The 21,632-nt window shown below is 41.0% G+C and overlaps 2 protein-coding genes across 4 annotated transcripts in view; one reads left to right on the top strand and one right to left on the bottom strand.

Annotated features, from left to right (window-relative positions):
* Positions 1-1,111: 1,111 nt before the first annotated feature.
* Positions 1,112-13,973, bottom strand: ATG4A (autophagy related 4A cysteine peptidase). Its single transcript, XM_061446132.1, has 13 exons — positions 13,821-13,973; positions 12,194-12,304; positions 10,944-11,015; positions 10,457-10,555; positions 9,131-9,232; positions 8,527-8,599; positions 7,105-7,184; positions 5,957-6,144; positions 5,774-5,852; positions 4,715-4,860; positions 4,030-4,086; positions 2,770-2,881; positions 1,112-2,390 (listed from the first exon to the last, which is right to left on the bottom strand). The coding sequence occupies exons 1-13, from the start codon at positions 13,828-13,830 to the stop codon at positions 2,326-2,328; spliced, it is 1,194 nt and encodes a 397-aa protein (XP_061302116.1). The 5' UTR covers positions 13,831-13,973; the 3' UTR covers positions 1,112-2,325.
* Positions 13,974-14,066: 93 nt separating this feature from the next.
* Positions 14,067-21,632, top strand: part of PSMD10 (proteasome 26S subunit, non-ATPase 10) — a 53,906-nt gene continuing 46,340 nt past the window's right edge. The window contains exons 1-5 of one of the 3 annotated variants that reach the window (XM_061446135.1): positions 14,067-14,216; positions 14,356-14,454; positions 15,682-15,828; positions 15,933-16,099; positions 18,331-19,194. In XM_061446135.1, coding sequence (XP_061302119.1) covers positions 14,103-14,216; positions 14,356-14,454; positions 15,682-15,828; positions 15,933-16,099; positions 18,331-18,442 — 639 coding nt within the window. In that variant the 5' untranslated portion in view covers positions 14,067-14,102 and the 3' untranslated portion in view covers positions 18,443-19,194. Of the gene's footprint in view, positions 14,217-14,355; positions 14,455-15,681; positions 15,829-15,932; positions 16,100-17,108; positions 17,461-18,330; positions 19,195-21,632 lie in introns of those variants that run through there. The other 2 variants (XM_061446134.1, XM_061446136.1) reach the window with 2 other exon arrangements.

Below are 21,632 nucleotides of genomic sequence, written 5' to 3'. Positions count from 1 at the left end.
CACGTTCCACTAGAGCAGCTTGCTCCAAGCCCCGTCCAACCTGGGCTTGAACACTGCCAGGGATGGGGCGGCCACAGCTTCTCTGAGCTTCACTCTCACAGGGAAGAACTTGATGCTCATCTCAACCTCCCCTCTGGCAGGTTAAAGCCGTTCCCCCGTCCTGTCCCTGCGTTTAACTTCCTTCGAATAGAGATCAGCAACTGCTTTGGATGTGCTTTGCAAGTATCTTTAAGGCATTTAACGTCCCTGAGTAGCAATCCTTTCGTGCAGAATATCCAATCTGCTCCTTAGCTGGCCCTTCGCAGACAGATCCTGTTGTATTTACATACCGCGTGATGCAAAGGCGACATTAGATCTCAGTATGCCCACAGTGGGGCTCATTACTTTATGCAAATCTGCAAATAACTGGCAAATGACAACTTTCCAGCCACAGGGCTGTAAAAAGAGGCATCAGGTGCTGCAGGGACTTGGTTCTATTTTTGAGCATGAACATATGCAGATACAACTAATTTTTTGTCTAGGACCAGAGCCTTAGCATTTTAACTACCACTATCTTTAGGGGAATGGCTTCCATTGTGAGGATAACCTGGCTCCACCAGCAAGGTCCCACAAGCCTAGCCTTCTCCCACACAAGCTGTTCAGGTACATGGGGTGGGAATTCCAGTCACCAGCCCTTTTTTACCCCATCAGGAATACTTCAGGAGATTGGCTGGAGCATGACCTCCTCTCTGAAAAGCATTAGGTAATAGCTGAGAGCTGCATACAGAGTAATTGCACTCCACTGATTTTATTATTATTACTTTTACTTTGTTAACTTAGGTGCTTTCATTTTATAGCAGTCACGGAACATTTCAGAACAAGGGCTTCATTTTCATCTGTAGGAGCAGAGGGCTACAATTACTGTTACATGAATGGTAAGTTCATGTATTAAATAGTAGTACTTTGCAGCTAACCCACGGAGAGGGGAAGAAAACGGTATTTTTTCTACATGTATGGTTTCCACACTGTGGTTAATAAACACTGAAGGCAAGAACAATGGAACATGCTCTGTTCTCTTGGAAATCACTCTGGCCCCGCTCACAAAGTGCAAGTGAGAGGCGACAGCATCTGGTGATTCTCTGTATTGTCATTTATTGGTGAAGATGAAACTGATTCACATCCGTAACACTGCGACAGAATGACAATCACGGGGACTCTCTGATAGTAAAAATGAACTTTAGAATGGATTAAAAGATCTTTGCCTTTAATTATTCTGAGCTGGTTTTCTTATGGCTGCTAGAGAGACACTCTGCCTTAGGACCCAAACTGCATAGGCTGTTCTGATAAACCTGCAGAATTAAGGCACTTCTACCAAAACAGATTTCAAAAGGCAACAAGTCAGAAAACAACAATTAAGTAATTTGCATATGCCTATAAGTTTTAAAATAACCTGGTTTGCATTTAGTTCACACAAACAAATTAAGAAAATATAGCAGCATACAACCTATGAAAAGCTTAAGAAATTTATTAGATGCACAGATAAAGTGCTGTAACAGAGAAACTTGTGTAAATCTTTTTTATAATAAATAAGGTACAGTTATACCACCTTTGACTCATTTTAGCTCCAAAAGAAAAGTCAGCCTAAGTTTTAATGATTTGAGTTTTAAGGTCAAGGTGAAATATATCATAACTCTAACAGTGGTTGTGATCGATATCATATATTTGAGGCTCCTGTTCCTCTTGAGGTTTCCCAGAAACAGGAAGGCTATTGCAAAACATATACGTTAGACATAGTTCCTTTCACAGAAACATTTTTGTAATAAAGTGTGGTTGCTCAAATACATGTTAAAATATTTAACAAGGAAATGGTTTTCTTCTGATCCAGTCGATCTTTTAAACAAGACAATGTATTTTTTCCAACGATGCAGCCCACAGGAGGGGACGGAAGGAAACATCCTCCTTAACTGGAGACTGTTTTGCTCTAAGAACTAAACTATTGCATTATACGAGAGCAAGAAATACCCATTTTGAGTTATTCCTTTCTCCAGACACACAGCCCACAGACTTATTTTTACCTTAATCTCGACAGTCTGTCTTCAGAAAAGACACACATTAAAAAGAAGTTCCCTTTAAGGCTCTTACTATGAGATCTTCTACTGCTTTTCCATCTGGGGAAGCTCTCTGACAGAAGGAACTGTCGCTGTTGGAGTTTTGGACACTACCGCATTTTTGTGCTCTGTTTTCTGTCATTTCAGGCACTTTGGGGCTAACATGGCTGTTTGATTTAAGTCAATGCAATAATATTAGCAATACGTTCAATACTCAGAAGGGTCACCACAGTTTCCCTCATACACTCAGGATTTCAAATTCTTCTTCCAATTCAAATAGCTTGTCAGTAGATTCAATGAGTTCTGGAAAACATACAAAAGATTTAACTACTTAGACTCTAAAGACATGCCTGATTTTGTTTACTAAAAAAAAAACCCAAAACCCCACTCCCCCCAAAACAGACAAAACTCCAAGCAAACATAAAAAACCCACCAAACCCCGCTTTTCTGATATGTGTCCTTCAAAGTATTTTGCAATATTAAGAAAACATGCATATATATCTCTGTGCTAGCAATTGTATGTGGCCTGACTGGATACAGAGCTGATATTCTGTAAGAATAAAGAGGTTCATCATGTGGCGGATACTTTGCCCCTAGGAAAGTGCAGTTGCTGCTCCTGTGCTGACTGCTCTTTTTGACAAGGAGGAAGGCTCTGCCACACTGCTTTCAGTCAGTACTGCACCTGCTCCTGTGGTCGTCACCTCCGGCTTGCTTGGTGGCACGAAAGGAGGCCAGTGTGGTGGATGCTTCTGGACCAGCTCGAACATCCTTAGACTCTGTTGCTTTAGAATCTCCTGAGGATAGAATACTTTCATTATAAAGATGCCTCAAGAGAACCTTCATACACAAAAATGTCTGATTAAAAACATTTGTAACTATTATGTCTCTCAAAATCCAAAGGCTTCATGAAGACATTCAGAGAAAAACAAGCACATCTCATTACAAATCACTGCTTCTCTGATCTCTAACATTTTCCTAGCTGAAAACACACCTAGAAGACAGATAATCTGCCCTACAAGTTTTCAGTGTGTTCTGCTGAGCTCTGGTATCCATACACCTATAATTTTGTTTACAAGTAGCAAACAGACAGGAAGAGCAAGCAGTATTTTCTGCCTTTTAAAAGAAAATGACTTGCATGGATCAATCTGTGTTCAAGCTTTCTGTTGATCAATGGGAACAAAAGACAAATTTATTAAAAAAAAAGAAAAAAACAACAGATTTGAAGGACAAGTTCTGATCAGGAGAAACAAGTTATTAAGGAAGCCAAATTTCACTCCTCTTCAATCAGGTAAGCTATATCATATCCTGTATTTCAGTTATTCGCAAACTGCTTCCATTAGCCTCTTTTTTTTTAATCAATAAATGCCTTTCAAGGCTGGTGTTACATTCATACTTCTGCTGTTCAGCATACCAACTGAGTGCAGAAATGTCCTGCCCTGGGGCAGCAAGTGCCTTTTGTGTCCCACAGCTCAGCAGGAGCTGGAGGGATGCAGCACTTAACAGAGTCAGCCCTGCTGTGGTACCAGGGACTAAGTCATAATTAGAACATGTAATAAAATATTATGTTAAACAATAAAGAAGGACCAGGAAACAAACAAAGAAACTGCTTCAGCTTGGCAGCTGATACTTAGTTTGAACATCTATTGCTCAGTCAGTGACTAAGTTTCAGACGGTAACAAAGTAGCATGAAAAAAAAAAAAGACTAACTTTTAAGGGTATATAAGGGTATATAGTTACACTTGTTCTTCTAGTGGCAGGGTTGATGGTTGTCAGAATGTTCAGCAAGCTCCCATCAGTACTTCAGTAGTACTGGCTTGCCCTGATACAGTAATGCATCCTTCTCTGGCTCATTTACTTTGTACACAGGGAAAGATGCAATGGGAATTGCCATTAAAACATTGTGAGTTATTTTGCACAGAGGAACTCAAGAGAGTATTATTACCTTTTGTACAAGACTACACCAGTTATCAAAATCACATTCTTCTTTGCAAAAGAAGCCCTAAGGAAAAAATACATACAGTAGTGGTATCAAATAATAACAGGATGGCAATGAGCAAAGGATGCTGTGGTACCTTTATGCCTTGTATAAAGCTTTAGAAATGTATGTCTCAAGTGACAACCACCCTCCACCCAACCAAAGGACATGAGCATGGCATCAGATTTAATTCCTGCAACTACCATAGCGTTCTTGTGATGTATACTGGATAACTTCTACAAATTAATTCCATTTAAAGATTTGTAAATTATATAAAATAAATTAAGCTTAAGTAAGTAACTTTCCCAGAATGACCATATATATATGGTAGTGATGGAATAAAATAAAGAAACCTGATTCAGTTCCTTACTTTGACCTTCAAAATACTTTTTTGCAAACAGTAAATGCTGCTCATTAAAGAAGGTTAATTAGCTCCCTGGATATAAACAGTCAGTTCCCTGCTTGACCTGAGATTAATGCATCCTAGGCAGTTAATATATAAACTACCATGTCCTGATTTTTAGAACACAGAATACTGCCCTGTGATCCTGATTCTGCTCAAGGAAATGCCTTTATTGATACACAGAGGTATTACTTTGAAATAAGTACATGCATCTGTACATACATGCATTAGTACATCCCTAACACCTACTAAAGCTACTGAAGGGTCCAAATTCATAATCTTCATTCTGTGTGGGGCTTGCTGGCAGTGGAAGCTCTCGTCATCAACTGTGCCATTCTCTTCTGAATCTACAAAACTTTGAGTGGTGTGAGGGTCCAAATAGATCAGCTCATTGCCTGTAGGGGTAAAATCCACAGGTTGATAATAAGCAAGAGGCTTCAATAAGCACTTGTTTCATCCAGACATGTAGAACGGGAATTAATTATCATCACGGTCCATATGTTGTCTTTCCAGCTAGAGAGTCTTTAAGTGATTCAGAAGGACATGTACAAGAGTTTCCCCTAGGGAATTTAGTATAATCTTCTATTGTGACCTGCTAAGGTAGATTTTTTGGCTGGTTTGTTCTACCTTTGTCACATACTTTCCCCCTTCTATGTGAGGTCTGATACACTTTTTAAAAATCTCAAACACTGTAATCCCAAAACATTCCACAGATCAAAAATTATGGAATGACTACAAATGCAATCTGTAATCCCATTAGGCATTCACTCAGAAATTGGAACAAGGACATCTGACTTTTTAAAAGAGTTCGGGTTTCACAAAACGAAGAACAAAATAGCCATAAAATTATGGCTATATATGGGGTGCAATCTAAAAGACTGAATCTGGTATTAACTATTGCTTTAATTTAAAGGAATACATGGAAGAAGGTGAAAAAAGATTCTGCTGTCAGAAAGAGTTTGAAATACAAGAAGCAAATGAATAAAACAAGACACCCTTCATTAGGAAGTATTAGATTAGGGAAAACAGTATTTTTGCAGTCATGACATTTGGCACTTGTCAAATGCTATAAACTTTTCTCAGTGTGGTGTTCTTGCTTGTATCATTATTTAATTTTACATCAAGTTTTGCTGCTACTTTTCCATTTTTATAGGGGTGATACCATACTGTTCCTGAAGTTTTTGAGATATTTTTCTTCATTTCTTCTACTCTATTCTCATGCTTAAACTGCTTACTATTTCCCCTTCCAAAAACCTCCTTTCTCTTTAGAACCTGTGCATATTTGGAACAAGTTGCTTTTTGCCTTACCTAGAAATCCTATGAAATAATAGGCGTTATTTGGTTTCCCTCCTAATGCTCCCAAGGACTGTGGCATCTTAAAGCATTCCTAGGCATTTGAAGGGAATAAAAATGAAATCGGTACTGATATAACAGATACCTCAACTTATTTCACAATAACAAACAACTAAAGAAAAAAAACCCTCAACTTACTTTAAACGCATCAATATATACTGGATTTATGTGATTTATCCCTAGCCGCAGAGGTATGATAAGCAAGAGGGGTTTCCAGCCTGTACAGAATCCTGCTGTGTTCTTGTTTCGGCCCAGAGCACCCCTGTGCAGATATGCAGTGCTGTGGGCTGTGCTGCTGCCCTGTGGAGGGGACCAGCACATTTTCTCTGTGGGAATAAAAGCAGAAATCAATGAATGCACAAAGGAACACAGAGCAGATCTTCCTCTCAATCATGAATTGAGACACTTTCCCAAACATCTTTACAGAGCTCTTGTTTTAAGACAAAAGGAGCAGGGCATGGAAATCATCACTATTTAGTAACAGTAATTCCAGCAGACAGAGTGTGTGCTGGCACATCAGTGAGACATGAGATAAATGACTGGGGAATGAACATTTAAGACAAGTTACATTTACCGCTATAATTATTAATACTGTCAAGCTTTGACTGGGAAATGAAATGACAGATGACAACATTAGAAACTCTTCAGGGAACTCTGTCCTCCCAGTGATGTAAACATAAAGTAAGCAGAAGTAGGGACTAAAGTAGAAATAGGCTGTGGGTAAATACCACTTGTAAACCCACCCTTCTTACAACTGAAAATTAAGCCTGGCCATTTGTGTTTCTCTAGGATCTGCCCTGGTTTCTCTTTGGCAAACTCTGTATTAAAAACAATAGTCTGTATTTCTACATGCAACTTCATTCCATTTCTGGGGTAGGAGTTTAGATAGCACAGACTAAAATCCATTGTCCTCCAACCTGCATGGTCTGTAAGTTGGCCACCATGGCATCATGCTGTGCTAGCTCGAGTTTTGGACACCCAAAGCCTGAGTTTGTATTTCTTTCATTTCTTTTCTTTCCTTGGGAACAAGTAGGGATGGCCCCAAGGTATTTTGGTCATATTTAGATACATTCCAGAAAGTGGAGTTCAATCAAAAACTGTAACCAGAAAATTAATCACAGAATAATTTAGGTTGGAAAAGACCTGTAAGATCCGAGTCCAACTGTTAATAGTGACAAAACCAAGTTTCCCAAAACACTTAAATTTGCAATCAGTTTGAGCTATTCTTCTCCCTAATATTTGCTAAGATGCTAAAGTAGACTTAGAAAAACTTTTGTTTCACTTACTGATGTCTTCAATGACCACAGTATTGTCCATAGATACATAAACCGCTAATGAATTCCATTCATCAAATAAAGCAAGCTTCCTAGAAAACATTGAAGTAATAATTAATATAAAATAATAGGACCATGAGGGTAACTTTTGATTCAGAACAATTAGATAGTTCTTGAGTAAAAACATTAAACTGGTTCTTTGGAAGAACACATTTATTGGATTGTTTTTGAAAATTCCATGTAATAAAAAGGTAACTTTGCATGTTTAACACATTTAGAAAAGTAAATACTGAGTGGTACCAGGAAAAGCACACTCTGTACCATGTGAAAACTGTTTTGTCCTTTTGCCAAATGCAGCAATAGTAATAGCTTAACCACATAATAAGGTTTATTACTTTTTAACAGCCCCAGCAGTGGGATCTTGCCCATTGTGCCTGGCACTGTTTAGAAAGGAAACAATTCCTGTGCCAGTTCTGCATATTACTTTTTGCTTAAGAAGTTGCACTAAATTCAGTAGAATTATTTCTGTGCACATGCAGACAGCAGAATTGTGGTGTCAAAAGCTAGACCAGCTAAGGGTTTTCAGCACCAAAAAGTTAGGAGGGAAGCATTTCAGCACACAGGTTTCTGTCCATTTGTGTAAAATCCAAGACTTTGATAAAGCAAGTTACACTCTTACATTGCACAGGCAAAGTCAGCTGTCTAAAATAAGCCAGAAAAACCTGCATTTTAGCACTAAGACAAGAAGAATCTGTAAGTGAAAAGAGCTGAGGGCCATGGCATGCTTTAGCTCCTCTCTCTCTGCAGAATGTTTCTGTCCTAAGACTGCAATGAATTGTTGCTGAGCACTCGGGACCTGCAGTCTAGCCTCCACTGGAGATTTGGCACATCCACCTATCCTTCAGAAACACAGCAAGCCAACTTTTTAAGCGTGGTTTCAGAACTAGGAGGAGCTGACCATGCTTTATACAGCAGTAGGGAATTGCAGTTCAGTTGCCTCTTGGCCTGGATGGCTTCACTGATGTTCACTGATGCTTACTGATGATGGCTTCACATACCACTACAGTATAACCTGCATGGTGGCACTCTTGACCTGTCAAAGCTGTGCCACTATGCAGCAGGGAATACCTGTCTGTGGTGCTTACTGTCTAGGGCATGTCAACAGCATGGCAGCAGAGACCTTTCTGCAGGTCTTCCACAGGCTTTTGGTGCATTAAAACTTAGAACTCACCCAATCCCAACTCAGTACCTACCCAGAAGGCTACAGCACCATGGTCTGCACTGTACTTGCAGACACATGGCATATATACTCCTTGTTCTGCAAGAGGGGCATCAGCCTTTAAAACTGTATCTTGGGCCTCATCTTGGTCTCTGAGCAGAGCTGATGCTAAGTGGGGGAATACATTCTGAATGAGCTAGCACAAGCTGACTTACTTCAGGACTTGAGCAACTGTATTTGGTCCAAACCATTCTCCAATTGATTTCCCCTCTCCAACACCCATCTGCGCTGTTTTTTATGAGGAAAACACACATAGAACAGAAAAAAAAGACCACAGACAGTCTGGTCACAATCTCTGTTAAACAGCATGACCTACTGATATTTTGACATACATTCTAGAGTAATTGCAAACTGTTTTTAGCAGCAATTATTTTCTCAGTCTATGCTCTTTTCAAATATTAATGTCTGCTAGCTCCTTTACAGAAATTATAAACTGTAATAAGAATTACAAATATTAGTGTCCTTTATTAGAAATTACAGCAATAAGCATTGTGACTGTCTATTTTAATACTACCATCTCTAGTACCTGAGGCTCACATACTTTAGCAAGAGCCAGACTGTTGTATACAGATTTACTTAGGTCTCAGCGAATAACATTTCTGAATCATTATACTTTGCACCCATTTACATGGATTTTTATTTATATATAAACATGTACACTGTCTTCATAATCACCTTTTTAAAGTTTTGAATTAACATTTTCAATTAGAAAGTTTCAACACAGGCATTTCAATGGGAAAAAAGAAAAGGTGTTCTTACCCATTTGGTGGATGGAATAGCAACAATCTTTTCTATCTAGAAAGCACCGTAAGATTCTATGATATTCTTCTGGTTGTTTTTTGTGTTTTTCCCATTGCCAATCTTACAGGAAAAAAAAAAAGTCATACAGATTAAAAAATAATGTTGCCCATCATCCTGATCAAGTTTTTAGCTACTACAAAGTCATACAATGAGATATTAAAAGACTAATGTAGACTCCATCTCTACATTTTGTTTAGAATCCCTAGAAGTCACATCTTGTCATTTATTATTAAACTGCCCTTATCATCACAGGCTAGATTGTGAAAACTGGGAAAATAAAATAAAAATGTCAACTGCAAGTATGTTCTGAGTGAACACTGCAGAGAAGAGAGCTATTGCTGGATGCGAACTTCTGTGAGCGCTGGAAAAACAACATGCTCCATTTAGATTTTATTAGATTCATAAGCATAACATAAGCATTTGTAAGATAGTGGTATCAGATCCATAAGGCAAAGTCCAAATAACGCTGGCCATCTCCCACATCTTTCATCACATAGCTTTGCCACCTGTGCTCCTCCTTCCAACATAAGGTAGTTACCTCCCATTTACTGACGGAGAAGCACTTACATAGGGCTGACACTATGAAGTAGCTACATACTACAGGTTCATAGCCTGTTTTTTCTCAGGTAATTTGTTTGTTTGCCTCCTCCTTCAGTTAAATCTTTGCACCTGTGTTCTATGTATTCAGTTATTCAAGTGGATAAATCCACAAAGCATGCTGCCATAGAAACCACAGCACAATAGCATGAGGATTACAGACCTAACTGTAAGAATCCAATTGACACAGCACCTACACACAGACCAGATAGACCTACGACACTTACCCATGATTCTGGGATGTGAGGTGCTGATATGGGCTTAAGAGCTTGCTTGGGTTCTCCTTTGGGTTTGGACCTCAGGTTGGTGGTGGGGGAGTGGTCTGTGGAATACGTAGTGTGGTGTCTATTGCTGTGTGTGAATATTTGGTGGCTATGTAAGCAATGAAGAGAAGGGCAAGAGCTCAGACCCATGGTAGCAGGTTTTCCCTTGTCCTCAGCTCAGGCATTCCTCAAAAAGTTATAAAACAACAACAGTGGGATTCCCTATTCTCTCTCTGTTTCTATTTCTCTGCTAAAGGATGGCATGATTTTGCCCTGTCAGAGAAGAATAATTCACTAGTAGCTTCTCTCAGGACATCAAATAAAGTTTCATTAATAAATTTAGGTTTGGGCTTGTATGGAAAACTACAACAAAAACTAAACAGTCTTCAAACAACTGAAAAGTTTACTCCTCAATAGTACTCACCTCTTCCTAAGTGTCTGCAGATCAGTGCTTGTGCCAGCATCATCTGCCCACATCGCAGCATACATCCCCAGCCAGCATCAGATGAAGGACCAGTGCCTCCTATTAAAAAAGTTCATTATGATCAATATGGGCTTTAAAATGAATGCAGCACCACAGAAAATTTCAGAGTCAAAATCTCCAACAACTGTGCTATAGATGGAAGGTACTGAGCAAGACCTTCTCTTTCCATATTGCTGGTTGGAACTATATGATCTTAAGGTCCTTTCCAACCCTAACTATTCTATGATTCTATGTCTAACTTTACTGCTTGCTAGACAGATGTGAAGACCTGATGACTTGCACGTGCAAGTAAACAGAGCTGTTAATAGCTTTAGTATTTTATTTACATAAACAGTTAAAATGATGCTCAAATACTGTAAAAATAATATTTCAGTCCATGGTAACATCACTAATTTCTAACAAAGCAGCTGCTCTGCTGCATACTCACCAATAGGCGAAAACTTTCTTCTATATGTAAACCAGAGACGAGCACTTATATCCAACAATAACTTAGATTTGTCTGGAATATTTTTAAGAGGAAAGAAATTATTAAAATGGATTTTTAAACCTGAAAAATTATAATTTCCTTGTACAGTCAATATATAGATTGCATGAAAGACTCCTGCTAGCTTTCACATATAAGACCCTTAAACTATTTTTGGCTGTTTAAACAGAGAGAGCTTTTGCAGACTGCTAATTAAAATTACCTTATTAAGGATGAAATAAATATTAGCCAATGAAGTTTTCCAAGGTGTCTGGAATGACTATGTCCATCTTGAATGAAACAACTAGGGAGAACTACGTCCTCAGGAAAGAACTGGTAAAGCAAGTTCAGAAAGGCAAAGAATTTCTACACACAAACCAACATGGATTTATGCATTACCTTCAAACCCAATACAAAACCTCTTTAAGAAAAGGTTCATAATATGAAATGTAATTAAATCTCTCTTTTTTATTATTTTTTTTTTTTTTAAACACATGCACTTACACAATTCTCCCAAAGGCTCTGAACAACTCTTAACAACCTTATTTGCTGGATTTTCTCTGGGCTGTGGCTCAGACACAGTGGCCTTTCCAAGGCATCCTTCAGCCAATGGAGGCTGTACATGGTGCCCTGGGCTGTCCTGAACACCAGCCCTGCATCGATGGCCACTGCCTCCAATATGCCACACAGGAGATGCCCCTGCCTGCTCTCCAAGGAGCAAAGCTCATTTCTGAAATCTTTGTTTTATATGATATACAAATATCTGCTATGACTTTTAGGTCATCAGTTTATTTTCATCAAAATACAGCATGGGACATAGATTTATATATTATTATTATCCTTTTGAAATACCACCTCAGTTGCAAGTTACAGGCTGCAGGTAGCATCTCTCAAGAGAAAATAACATTAGTTACACTGAACATTCTCCCAAACTTATTCCTTTATCTATTTCTGAGGCATCTGATGTCAAGAGGTGACCCAACTAATGTTTGCTACAAGTACAATCTCTTTGCATGAATTATGGTAGAAAGTACATTGGTAAACTTCCAGTTTGATTACACAATGCATACTGCTGCTTATAGTTGGCTTTTGTTGGTGGAGAAAAACTCTCTTGAGGCATTTAGAGAATGTAAGGAAATCAGGAGCTGCTGTTGCTGCATGTGGGTCTATGAATGCCCTATAGATTTTACAGATAATTTTCATTCTAAAGATACCTGTGTTTAGGTGGTGTTGCCTTCCCAGAATCCACACTGGCTCATCAGTTTCTGGAAATTCTTCTAAGTAGTCTGACAGTATAGTGATCTGGTTTTCATACCTAGACAAAACTGAACAGGAATACACACAATTCAAATTCCATTTTATCCCTTTGTTCTTTCATGCAAAACTTTGGGTTCTCAGACACAACTAGCTGTAGCCTTTGGGTCTTCTGAGCAGCGCTGACAGTTGTATTTAAGTCTTTTTTCCTTGACAAGCTGTTCCGACACTGAAATATCCAATGTCTTTGGTGGTTTTTATTTCAATCCTCAGCAAGTGCTGAGAGAATACCATGGCTGACACCTCGGTTATAAACATCTGACTGACGCCAGCAGCAGAAATTGAGGATGACTTCAGTGAGAGCAAGACTGGATTCAAGGAAACAAGGAAAGGAAAAAACAATTCAGGCATCACAGCGTATGTGCACATGCTTGATCCTAGATGTACAAAAACTGCCACTGAGAGTGATTATGGCCTTGTGCTTAATGAGAAGCATGTGAAAAGTGTTAGGAAGGCTGGGGTTTACTTTCCTAACTGGAGATTTGAAACACATCAGGCCAAAAAAATGTATTACTGCTGTTCTTCAACACTAGGTCTATTTAGTGCAAAATAACAAATTATAATTAGCATTACTAAAAGAAGACAGTTCAATCATTTATTTATTTATTTTTAGATCATTAAAGCAGGGTTTTCTGGAACAGTGAAACAGGCCTTCAAGTGTAAAAATTAATGTAAAATCCTTTCTTTTTGATAACAAACTTAAGGGATATACTGCTGCAAAATCAGAAGGTGAAAGCAAACACCATTATGTTTTATTACTCTTCACATTAAGTGCACACACACACAGTATAAAGAATGAATAATCAGCAGGCAAAGGTACACAACATATTTAATGTAAAAACATGTATTATAGCAACCGGAGGTGAAGCTGAGCTACAGCAGCCTATTGGTGCCCCAAGTCGGGGCTACCAAGCACTGGAGATGCAGCTCCTCTGCACGTTACCATAGGCAGCTATTCAAAACCACCATCAACTTCTTTAAGACACTTTATAGAGCAGAACTTCTGACACGGGGCTCTGTCTTCTCCGTCAGAAAGTCCCCACTCATTGCACTTACAGGATAAACTGCCTGAGTTTGACCCCAGACAGACTCTCACCTCTCCAAACCCAGAGGAGGGGGCTGCGTCCCGGCTCCACGGCCGTCGGGACAGCACTCCCGTAGTTTCTCTTCCCAGTCCCGCACACCCAGCGGCCGAGGCCCGCAGAGCTACCCCCGCAGAGCCGTCCTCCCTCCCGCCGCTGCCAGCGGCAACACCGGCCTCGGGCCGCCCCGGCCGAGTCCCAACGCACCGCAGCTCTCAGAACCCCTCTGTGCCCCCGCCCCGGGAGCTGCCGCGGGGCCCTGGCCCCCACCGCCAGGCAAACCCCTCACGACGGAGAGCATCGACCCCCACCTCGCCCCTCAGCCCCAGGGGCGCGGGCCGGCCCCTCTCCAGCACCCCTGCCCCGCCAACCGCCGCCACAACAGCCAGGCCCGCGCCCCGCTCAGCCCTCGCCGCCTCCGCGGCCTCCCGCCGCCGCCCCTCACCTGACTCCATCCTCCCGCTGTCACCATCCTCCTCCTCGCCCCGACACGGAGTCACAACACGGCCGAGGCGCGGGGCTCCCCGGGAGGTGTAGTCCCGACGGCCCTCGGCAGCGCGCAGCGTCCCGCCTGTTGGACTTCAAATCCCAGCAGCCCCGACGAGCCAAGGGGAGAGAGGAGCAGGGTGGTAGGTGCGATTGGCTGGGCTAGCCCCGGCGCTGTTCTGATTGGCCGGCGATGGAGCCGGGGCTCTGCCCCTGTTGGCAGGCTGAGGCAGCGGTGAGCATGGAGGGAGCAGTGTCTGACGTGGGGGTCTGTAACCTGGCCTACGCCGGGTGCCTGGAGGAGCTGCGGGCCCAGCTGCTGCGCGACAAGGCCCTGGCCACCAAGACCGACCAGGTCAGCCGGCAGCGGCCCTCCCTGCCCTCCGGGCCGAGAGCGGCGGCCTGCGGGGCCTCTCCGTGCCGAGCGGCCCCTGTCAGCCGCCCCCCGCTCCTCACCTTCCCGCTCACCGCCGCTCCCTCCTTCTCTCCCTCAGGACAACCGCACCGCGCTGCACTGGGCCTGCTCGGCAGGACACACGGACGTGGCCGACCTCCTCCTCGGCCTTGGTGTGCCTGTGGGCGACAAAGACGATGTGAGTGCCGCGGGATCCCCCACCCCTGGGCGGAGCTGGACCCTGGTGTGCGGCTGCTGCCGGGAGCCTGAGGGAGTTGGGCTGGCGTGAAGAGCTGGGATCTGCAGCTTCTGTCCAGACCATTTCCTTCACGGTGTCAGCCACAGAAGACCCTCAGGCAGCTCCCGGTGGCGACTGGCACTGGTCGCTTCCTTGGTTTGCTCCCTCTTCAGTCAGTTGGTGTATCCACTGTGGTGTCTGGGAGGTTTTAGAAAGCACATACTACTGTGTGTGCACTAGGAAAGCAGGTCTTTCACTGCTTCATAGAGTCATAGAATAGTTTGGGTTGGACCTTAAAGCTCATCCAGTTCCAACCCCTGCCACGGACAGGGACACCTTCCACTAGAGCAGCTTGCTCCAAGCCCCTGTGTCCAACCTGGCCTTGAACACTGCCAGGGATGGGGCAGCCACAGCTTCTCTGGGCACCCTGTGCCAGGGCCTAACCACCCTCATAGTTTATGTGGAATGGGGGAAATGAAACTTAACAAGTCTTGTTTATCATCAAGGAATTTTAGAAGAATTCTTATGCACAAAGTTGCAGAACCAGCAGCGTTTGGGTGCTTGTTGGGAGTTTTCCTGTTACCTTTATTTCAGTGTGATCCTCTTAAATATGTTGTGCCAAAGCATATGAGGTACCCTGAAGATTTCTCATTACTGGGGAAGGCATTACAGCATATGTAGTGGGTTCAGAGATTCCACAGGTTCAATTCCTTTCACAGTAAAGGAGATTGTCTGATACTGTTCTTGAGAAAGGGTTGAAAGAATTGCATTTGCTATGAAGTATCCTAAAGATCACCCTTAAAGAAGTAAACTGTTCTGTCAGTTTAATTAGAGGGTAGGATATAGAAAAGATTGCAGAAACTTTTGGGCACCCTTTTCTGCCACTCTTATTTGTTATTAAAAATCCACTACTATTAATTCTGCAGGAGTGATGTTCCCTGCAAGACACCATGTGTAACAGAAGTGATTTTTGTTCTTTAGTTGGCAGCTTTTGTTAGGTATCGAGTGCTGCCTTGTGAGAGGATGTGAGACTTGTCTCTCTGATGATAAGCAGTAATGTTTAGCTTTACAGTTACAAAGACGTGCAGTATGACTAGGGAGTAGTCGAGTCAGTATTTGGGCTATGCTTTGTCTTGGTTTTGCCTGAAACTCCTGGTTTGAATAACGTGTTTTCCCCTTGCTCTGCAGGCTGGTTGGACGCCCTTACACATTGCTGCCTCGGCAGGCCGTGATGACATTGTGCGAGCGCTCATTGCCAGGGGTGCTAATGTGAATGCTCTCAATCAGAACGGCTGCACGCCTCTGCATTATGCTGCCTCCAAAAATAAGCAGGAGGTATGTGTGCTTGTGCTGCTGGAGGTGGTGTTGCTCTTGGAAGTGTTTAGTTGTATCAGCTTTACCTCCTTCTTCCCCCTTCCTTTCTCTTTCTGGTTATTCAGATTGCAATCATGCTTTTAAAGAATGGAGCTGATCCAGATGCAAGGGATCATTTTGAATCCACCCCATTACACAGAGCAGCAGCCAAAGGAAACCTAAAAATGGTACAGATCCTCCTGCAGCATAATGCAGCGGTTAATATACGGGACTCTGAAGGGAATACTCCTCTGTAAGTAACCTTTAATTTTCATTTTGTTGAATACAGTATAATCTATGAAATTAAACTCCATTACTTCAGTGTATTTTTTAAAGTTTCTTGTTGCCTCAAAATACTCCCTTGCTTCACACCCCTTTTTAATTAAAAGGATTAGAGAAAATCATGCGTAGTATTTTGTCTAGGTCTGTATGTACATACATACTTTATAAGTGTTCCTACATCTACTTACAAAGCGTAGATCACATTCTGCAATGGTTTGCAGTATGTTCGGTGGCCACTAGATGGTAGAAAGCGAGCTAATGACATCAAAATCGGGGGAAATGGGTCGTTCAGGCTGGCTTACTCTGTCCTGTCAAGCAAGAACTAATTCACCTCTCTAAGGAAACTAAGTTGCAGTATAAGTATAATCAGTTCAGTGTTTGATATTACCTTAGAGATCAGTTTGTAAGTGTAAGGGTAAAACCTTAGCTGCTTTGAAGTTGGTGGCAAAACTGTGTCTTATCTACAGCAGAACCAAGATTTTCTATGAATAAGTTCAAGCAGTATGTTTCACCCATACATAAACCCAGCACTGTCCTGGCACACACGTGTTTATTCTCAAAATGCTATGCCAAATGGAAAAAAGTGTTTGCTGCATTTTCAGTAACTCTTTACTTCAGATTATTTTTAAGCATTGTACAATTTGGTTTATCCCTTTCAATTCAGAGGTTACTATTTTCCAGTTTCACTGTGGATTATGTGCTCCTTACCTTTGCTGACTATAGAGCCAAATCCTAATCTAAAGAATTGTCATCATGTTGCAAGGGCAATAGCAGGAGGAGCGTTCTTGAGTTGCTTAATGACAACAGAGTGACTGGACAGCGAGCTTTGGAAGCTGTGTAGGTAGTTGGTTGTGTGTGATCTTGTTGTAGAATGTACGTCCCCCCAACATTCATGCTGTCATTTTGACAAGGCAAAATTATTGCTGTTTATAAGATTGGACTGTTTAATAGTGCCTGTGGGTTTCTTGTTCTTATTACAGTCATTTAGCCTGTGATGAAGAGAGAGTGGAGGAGGCAAAGCTGCTGGTGTCTCATGGTGCAAGTATTCACATTGAGAATAAAGAAGAACTGACGCCACTGAAAGTGGCAAAGGGTGGCCTGGGAGCCATACTTAAAAGAATGGTGGAAGGCTAGTGGAGACTTGGGGCTTGAGTCTTTCCTGTTGCATTTGTATGTAGGTCTGCAAACTTTGTATTTTGACAGTTTAACTAGGATGTCGTGTGTGGGCATCAGCATGGTAATAAAATGTGTATCTGTAGCTTTCTTTCCAGTACAGTGCCAAAACAACTGTTTGTACTTCCTGTTAATTGAACAGTTCACTGTTTTTAAAGTGTTTTTCAATATCTTGCAGTTTTGTTTCACTTTACAGTATAATCTGTATAAATGCAGATGTTCCTTTTAATTCAGAACCTAGATTAGGATTATTTTTTTTAAGCAACAGGACCAAAAACACTTTAACCATTTAAAGTCAGTTTTACTTTGGAAGCTTATTCTAGAGTCTTTGCTTTTTGCTTTAGCCTTTGTGGTTTGTGTGTGGTTTGGTTTTTGTGGGTATTGGTTCTCTTCCTTCAGATGATTCTAAACTACACCTCTCCCTTTGTAGAATGCAGTTTGCTCAGTTATTTGGATTGTATCTGTGTTTACTCTTCTCAGTCTATTCAAGTGAGCTCTGGGTGTTTAAGGTCTTTCTGTTGTTTCCTGTTTTTATTCTGTTTCTTTGAAACTTTGAATGTGCACTGGACTGCTTGTGAAATGCAGGCACAGCTTCAGGGTTACCTCTGCAAATATATTGTCATATAATGGATGGTTCTGAATACTTCTCTGAGATGTACTTAGAATCTAATTTAGTTTTCTCTTGCTCCATCTGTAGATTTCTTTTTCTGTTCTGTTTGACTCCCATTATGTAGCACTTATAGCAGTTTATCATCTTATTTTATAACAGAAGCTTGGTTTAACTGCTATTTACTCATAGCAAATCCTGGTATTATTAGAAAGCAGAGCTAGTGATACTGAGTCTGAAAAGTGACCTTCTCTTCTAATATTGATCAGATCACTTTTGACACGAGTGGGATAGCTTTCCTCTTTCTAAACAAACGAAGCTGATGAAATTCTGTTAAATAAAGATCTTTCTTAAACAGCTGTCTTTGGTGTTATAAAACTTTATTAAACATACATATAACAAAACCAATATTTTCTAAATAGCTTGTACACTTGGGATGCGAACAACAAGTCAGATGAAACGCTGCCATCCATTCCACAGTATGGAAATACTGTTTGTTCTTCAGCTGCAAGGAAAGGTAGAAATGGAAGATGACAGTTTCTACAGTTTGACTTGTAGGGATTAAGGTAATGCAATTTATCTTGATAAGCAAGACAGAAACTTACAACCAAACAAATATCTTCACCAAGTACTTACACAAATTTATTCTAGAGCACAAATGCAGGTTAAATCTCACCTCTTGAGAACATGAGGGGTAACTTGCCTGTACAGTAAGCGCTGACCATGCAGACCTTACTTTAAGGAGGAACCTGACTGAGTATATGTTTCTTATACGTTGTGCAGGCATTGCTGAAAACTTGAATTGAGAAAAGCTGAAGTTGGTATTCTGTGTTCATCCTTGGTGTTTGTATAGCAAAACCCTGCCATAGCTCTATGGCTTTGTAGATCCACTTCCCTAGGAGATAGTGGCTTGAATGTTGGCTTAATATCTAGTTTCCATATTAATGATCCCTACTCCCTCAGGAGCAGATAAATGGGCCATGCAGCAAAGAGTGTTGGAACATCTGAGGCAAATTCTAAAACATACTTCTCCATCCTACATAGCTCTGCAGGGCTTTTGAGCTACACACCAGGGATCAGTGCCTAATTTAGCTTGTGCTTTGCCAAGAGCACCAGTGGAAAGCTAGGAAAGTGCCTCATCCTTTTTCATAAACTATTTCACATGAGAGAAATTTCATAATGGGAACAAACATCTGCCAGAAGGCTTACAAAAATATCTCAATGTATTAAGAAAGTCCAAATAAATGTTAATTTTCTTACCTTCCTCCTCACCCCCAGCAATTAGTATTAAAAAGAAGAAAACAGAAAAAAAAAGAGTAAATCTATCTGTTACACACAAGTGTCATGTGTATGAGAGGTGGTTAGAAGTTAGAGGAATTATTAGTCTAGAGCTCATGTTCAGTTGTTCTTTCTTATATCAAAACAACATGAGCAATATCTACTTTTTTAGCAAATGTATGACCTGCGGTGTTCTAGGAAGATTCTGTTTTCTGTAGAAAGTAATTACAACTTCTCCAGCATAAGCTCATGTCTTACTGTAGCAAGTTATCTAAGGAATGCATGCAGAGAAATTTATGGAGGTGAGATTAAGGAAAGATGTAAAAATTATTATAATGACCACATAACATATTCCTCTCCTCAATCACATAGTGCTGGTGCAGAAAGTAAAAGTTTGAAAACTGTTGTAGCAAGAGAAATATAACTAAGATGTACACATATAGGAGATTACTTTAGAAGAAGTAATACAACTACAGCAGTGTTGTGAAGAGGTTTGTTTATATTTTCCTATAAAGGGCAAGAGTAAAAGAATGCCAAGAGTGTCAGAGAAGAAAAGATTTAAAATAAATGCCACTGTCAGCCAACTCATGGCTCCCTTGGACCAGTAACTGATTTGAATTACCTCGTTAAGGAACACATTTGGTAAGGAATGGCACCCAAACCAGAGTGCGTAGCACTTACTCTTCTCTTGCTGTTTACTCAGCATGCTTAATGTCCAGTTCTGCATGCTTACAAAACTTTGGGTGTGAATATCAGAAATTCTCAGTAAGCTTCTAAACCCAGTTTGAAGGATGTGATTTTGTTGATCTTGCTTAGCACAATTGCTACGAGAGTCAATGAGAGAGGTTAAGGAGAGACTTCTGTACAGGTCATGACTTAAGGTTTACCCTGGCTATTTTGAGGAGGGAGGATTATGAAAATCAACTGGTAAAATATGGCAGTGTTGGTATTAGTAAGGGTTTGACCCTTGCAGTCAGGCAGAAGCAGTTTTTTAACTAAAACAGTATTATAAGAACACTGGAAATGCTCTTTTACTCTGGACTGAGGCTAAATGCTAGGATGTATGTATCAAAGGCAAATATTTGAAAGCCAGAAAACTGCATAGAAAGGGTGATGAATATAGTTATGCTTTATGACCCAAACTGAAGGTTAATTCGAACCTCAGGCCTTTTTTCTTTTTTTTTCCCTTTTTTGTGGTCATTTTCTTGATAAACAGCTGAGCTGAACCTGACAGTTTTAGCACAGATATTTCCTTTTGTCTATTCAGAGATGGCTGACGTATGTAACTAATGTTTACTACAGACTAGGAACAGTCACCAAAGGATTTGTAAGCATTAGATCCTGTAAAAGACCTAAGTGCCAAAAAGTTGTGGATCCCTGAGCCAGATATATTTTTCTGCAGTGCATGAGACTGAAACCTCTGCCTCCTTGTGTTGATGAATAGCTGCCTCATGTAGTTCAGGAGGGAGCTGTTGAGGCTGTGTGTGGGTTTTTACTTCTCACTCAAGTCCTTGAGCTCTTCTGAAAGTAGGTATTTTTCCCACTTGAAGAACTGAGTTTGCTTAACCTTAGAAACGAGGCCCAGAGAGAAGAGGTGTCTAGTGATCAGTGTTTAGGGTTCAATTTCCTTTTCTCCCTCCAAGAGAATGCTCATCACTCAGCTGTTAGATGTGGTGTGCATGCACTACTTAACCTTCCTCTTGATGCCTTCACCTATAGAAAACAGTCAGTTACACTGAGCTAAAGAGACTGGAAGTAGCATGAGTTTGTTGCTTAGTTGGTAGACCAGTTGCCTGGAGATAGATTTAAATCATCTCTGGCAGAGGAAGCAGTAAAAACTAGTGTGCTGTACAGCAAGCAGTATTAATTTCCAAGTTTTTAAAACAGCTCTATCTGTGTATCAAGAGGAATCTGATATTCTGTGCCTGTCATAACAAGCCTTGTAAGGGATTTAGATTTCCAGGTCCTGTTGTCTGGAAACCAGTCAATTGATGTCTGAACTGAGTACCTGAATGTTAGTTCCATTAAACTGAAAATGAAAACTGCTGAAACACACAACTCTGGAATGCTGGTGCCTTGGGAACTTTAAAACTGTTAACAAAATGTATTCCACATCTGGCAGCAGCAGGGTAGAAGTTTCCAGGCCTTTTTTTTTTTTTTTCCTGTAAGTGGAATCCAAACACAATAGATATCATTGTTCCAGGTCTTAACATCTGTTTCTGCACTCTGATGGACATTGATGAAACTTCTTTTTACTTCTGATGTGCAAAGTCAGAGCCTTTAAACACTGCAGTGTATTGGCCATGATGATTGTCCTTGGTGCACAGGAAACATGAGTTTGGCTAACACTGTTTCTGGAGAAGACTGCGGTGGTTCAGATCTGTATAGATCATACAGCATCACTGAGAGGTGACTGGAAAGCTTTTACTTTGATAAATGCTCCAGC

Source organism: Pezoporus flaviventris, unplaced genomic scaffold (assembly GCF_033815535.1).
Source record: "Pezoporus flaviventris isolate CSIRO_AGI_PZ_B2104156 unplaced genomic scaffold, CSIRO_AGI_Pfla_v1 ptg000005l, whole genome shotgun sequence".
Classification (NCBI taxonomy): domain Eukaryota; kingdom Metazoa; phylum Chordata; class Aves; order Psittaciformes; family Psittacidae; genus Pezoporus; species Pezoporus flaviventris.
The sequence above is the reverse complement of the archived record's forward strand: the minus strand, read 5'-3'. Positions and strand labels throughout refer to the sequence as shown.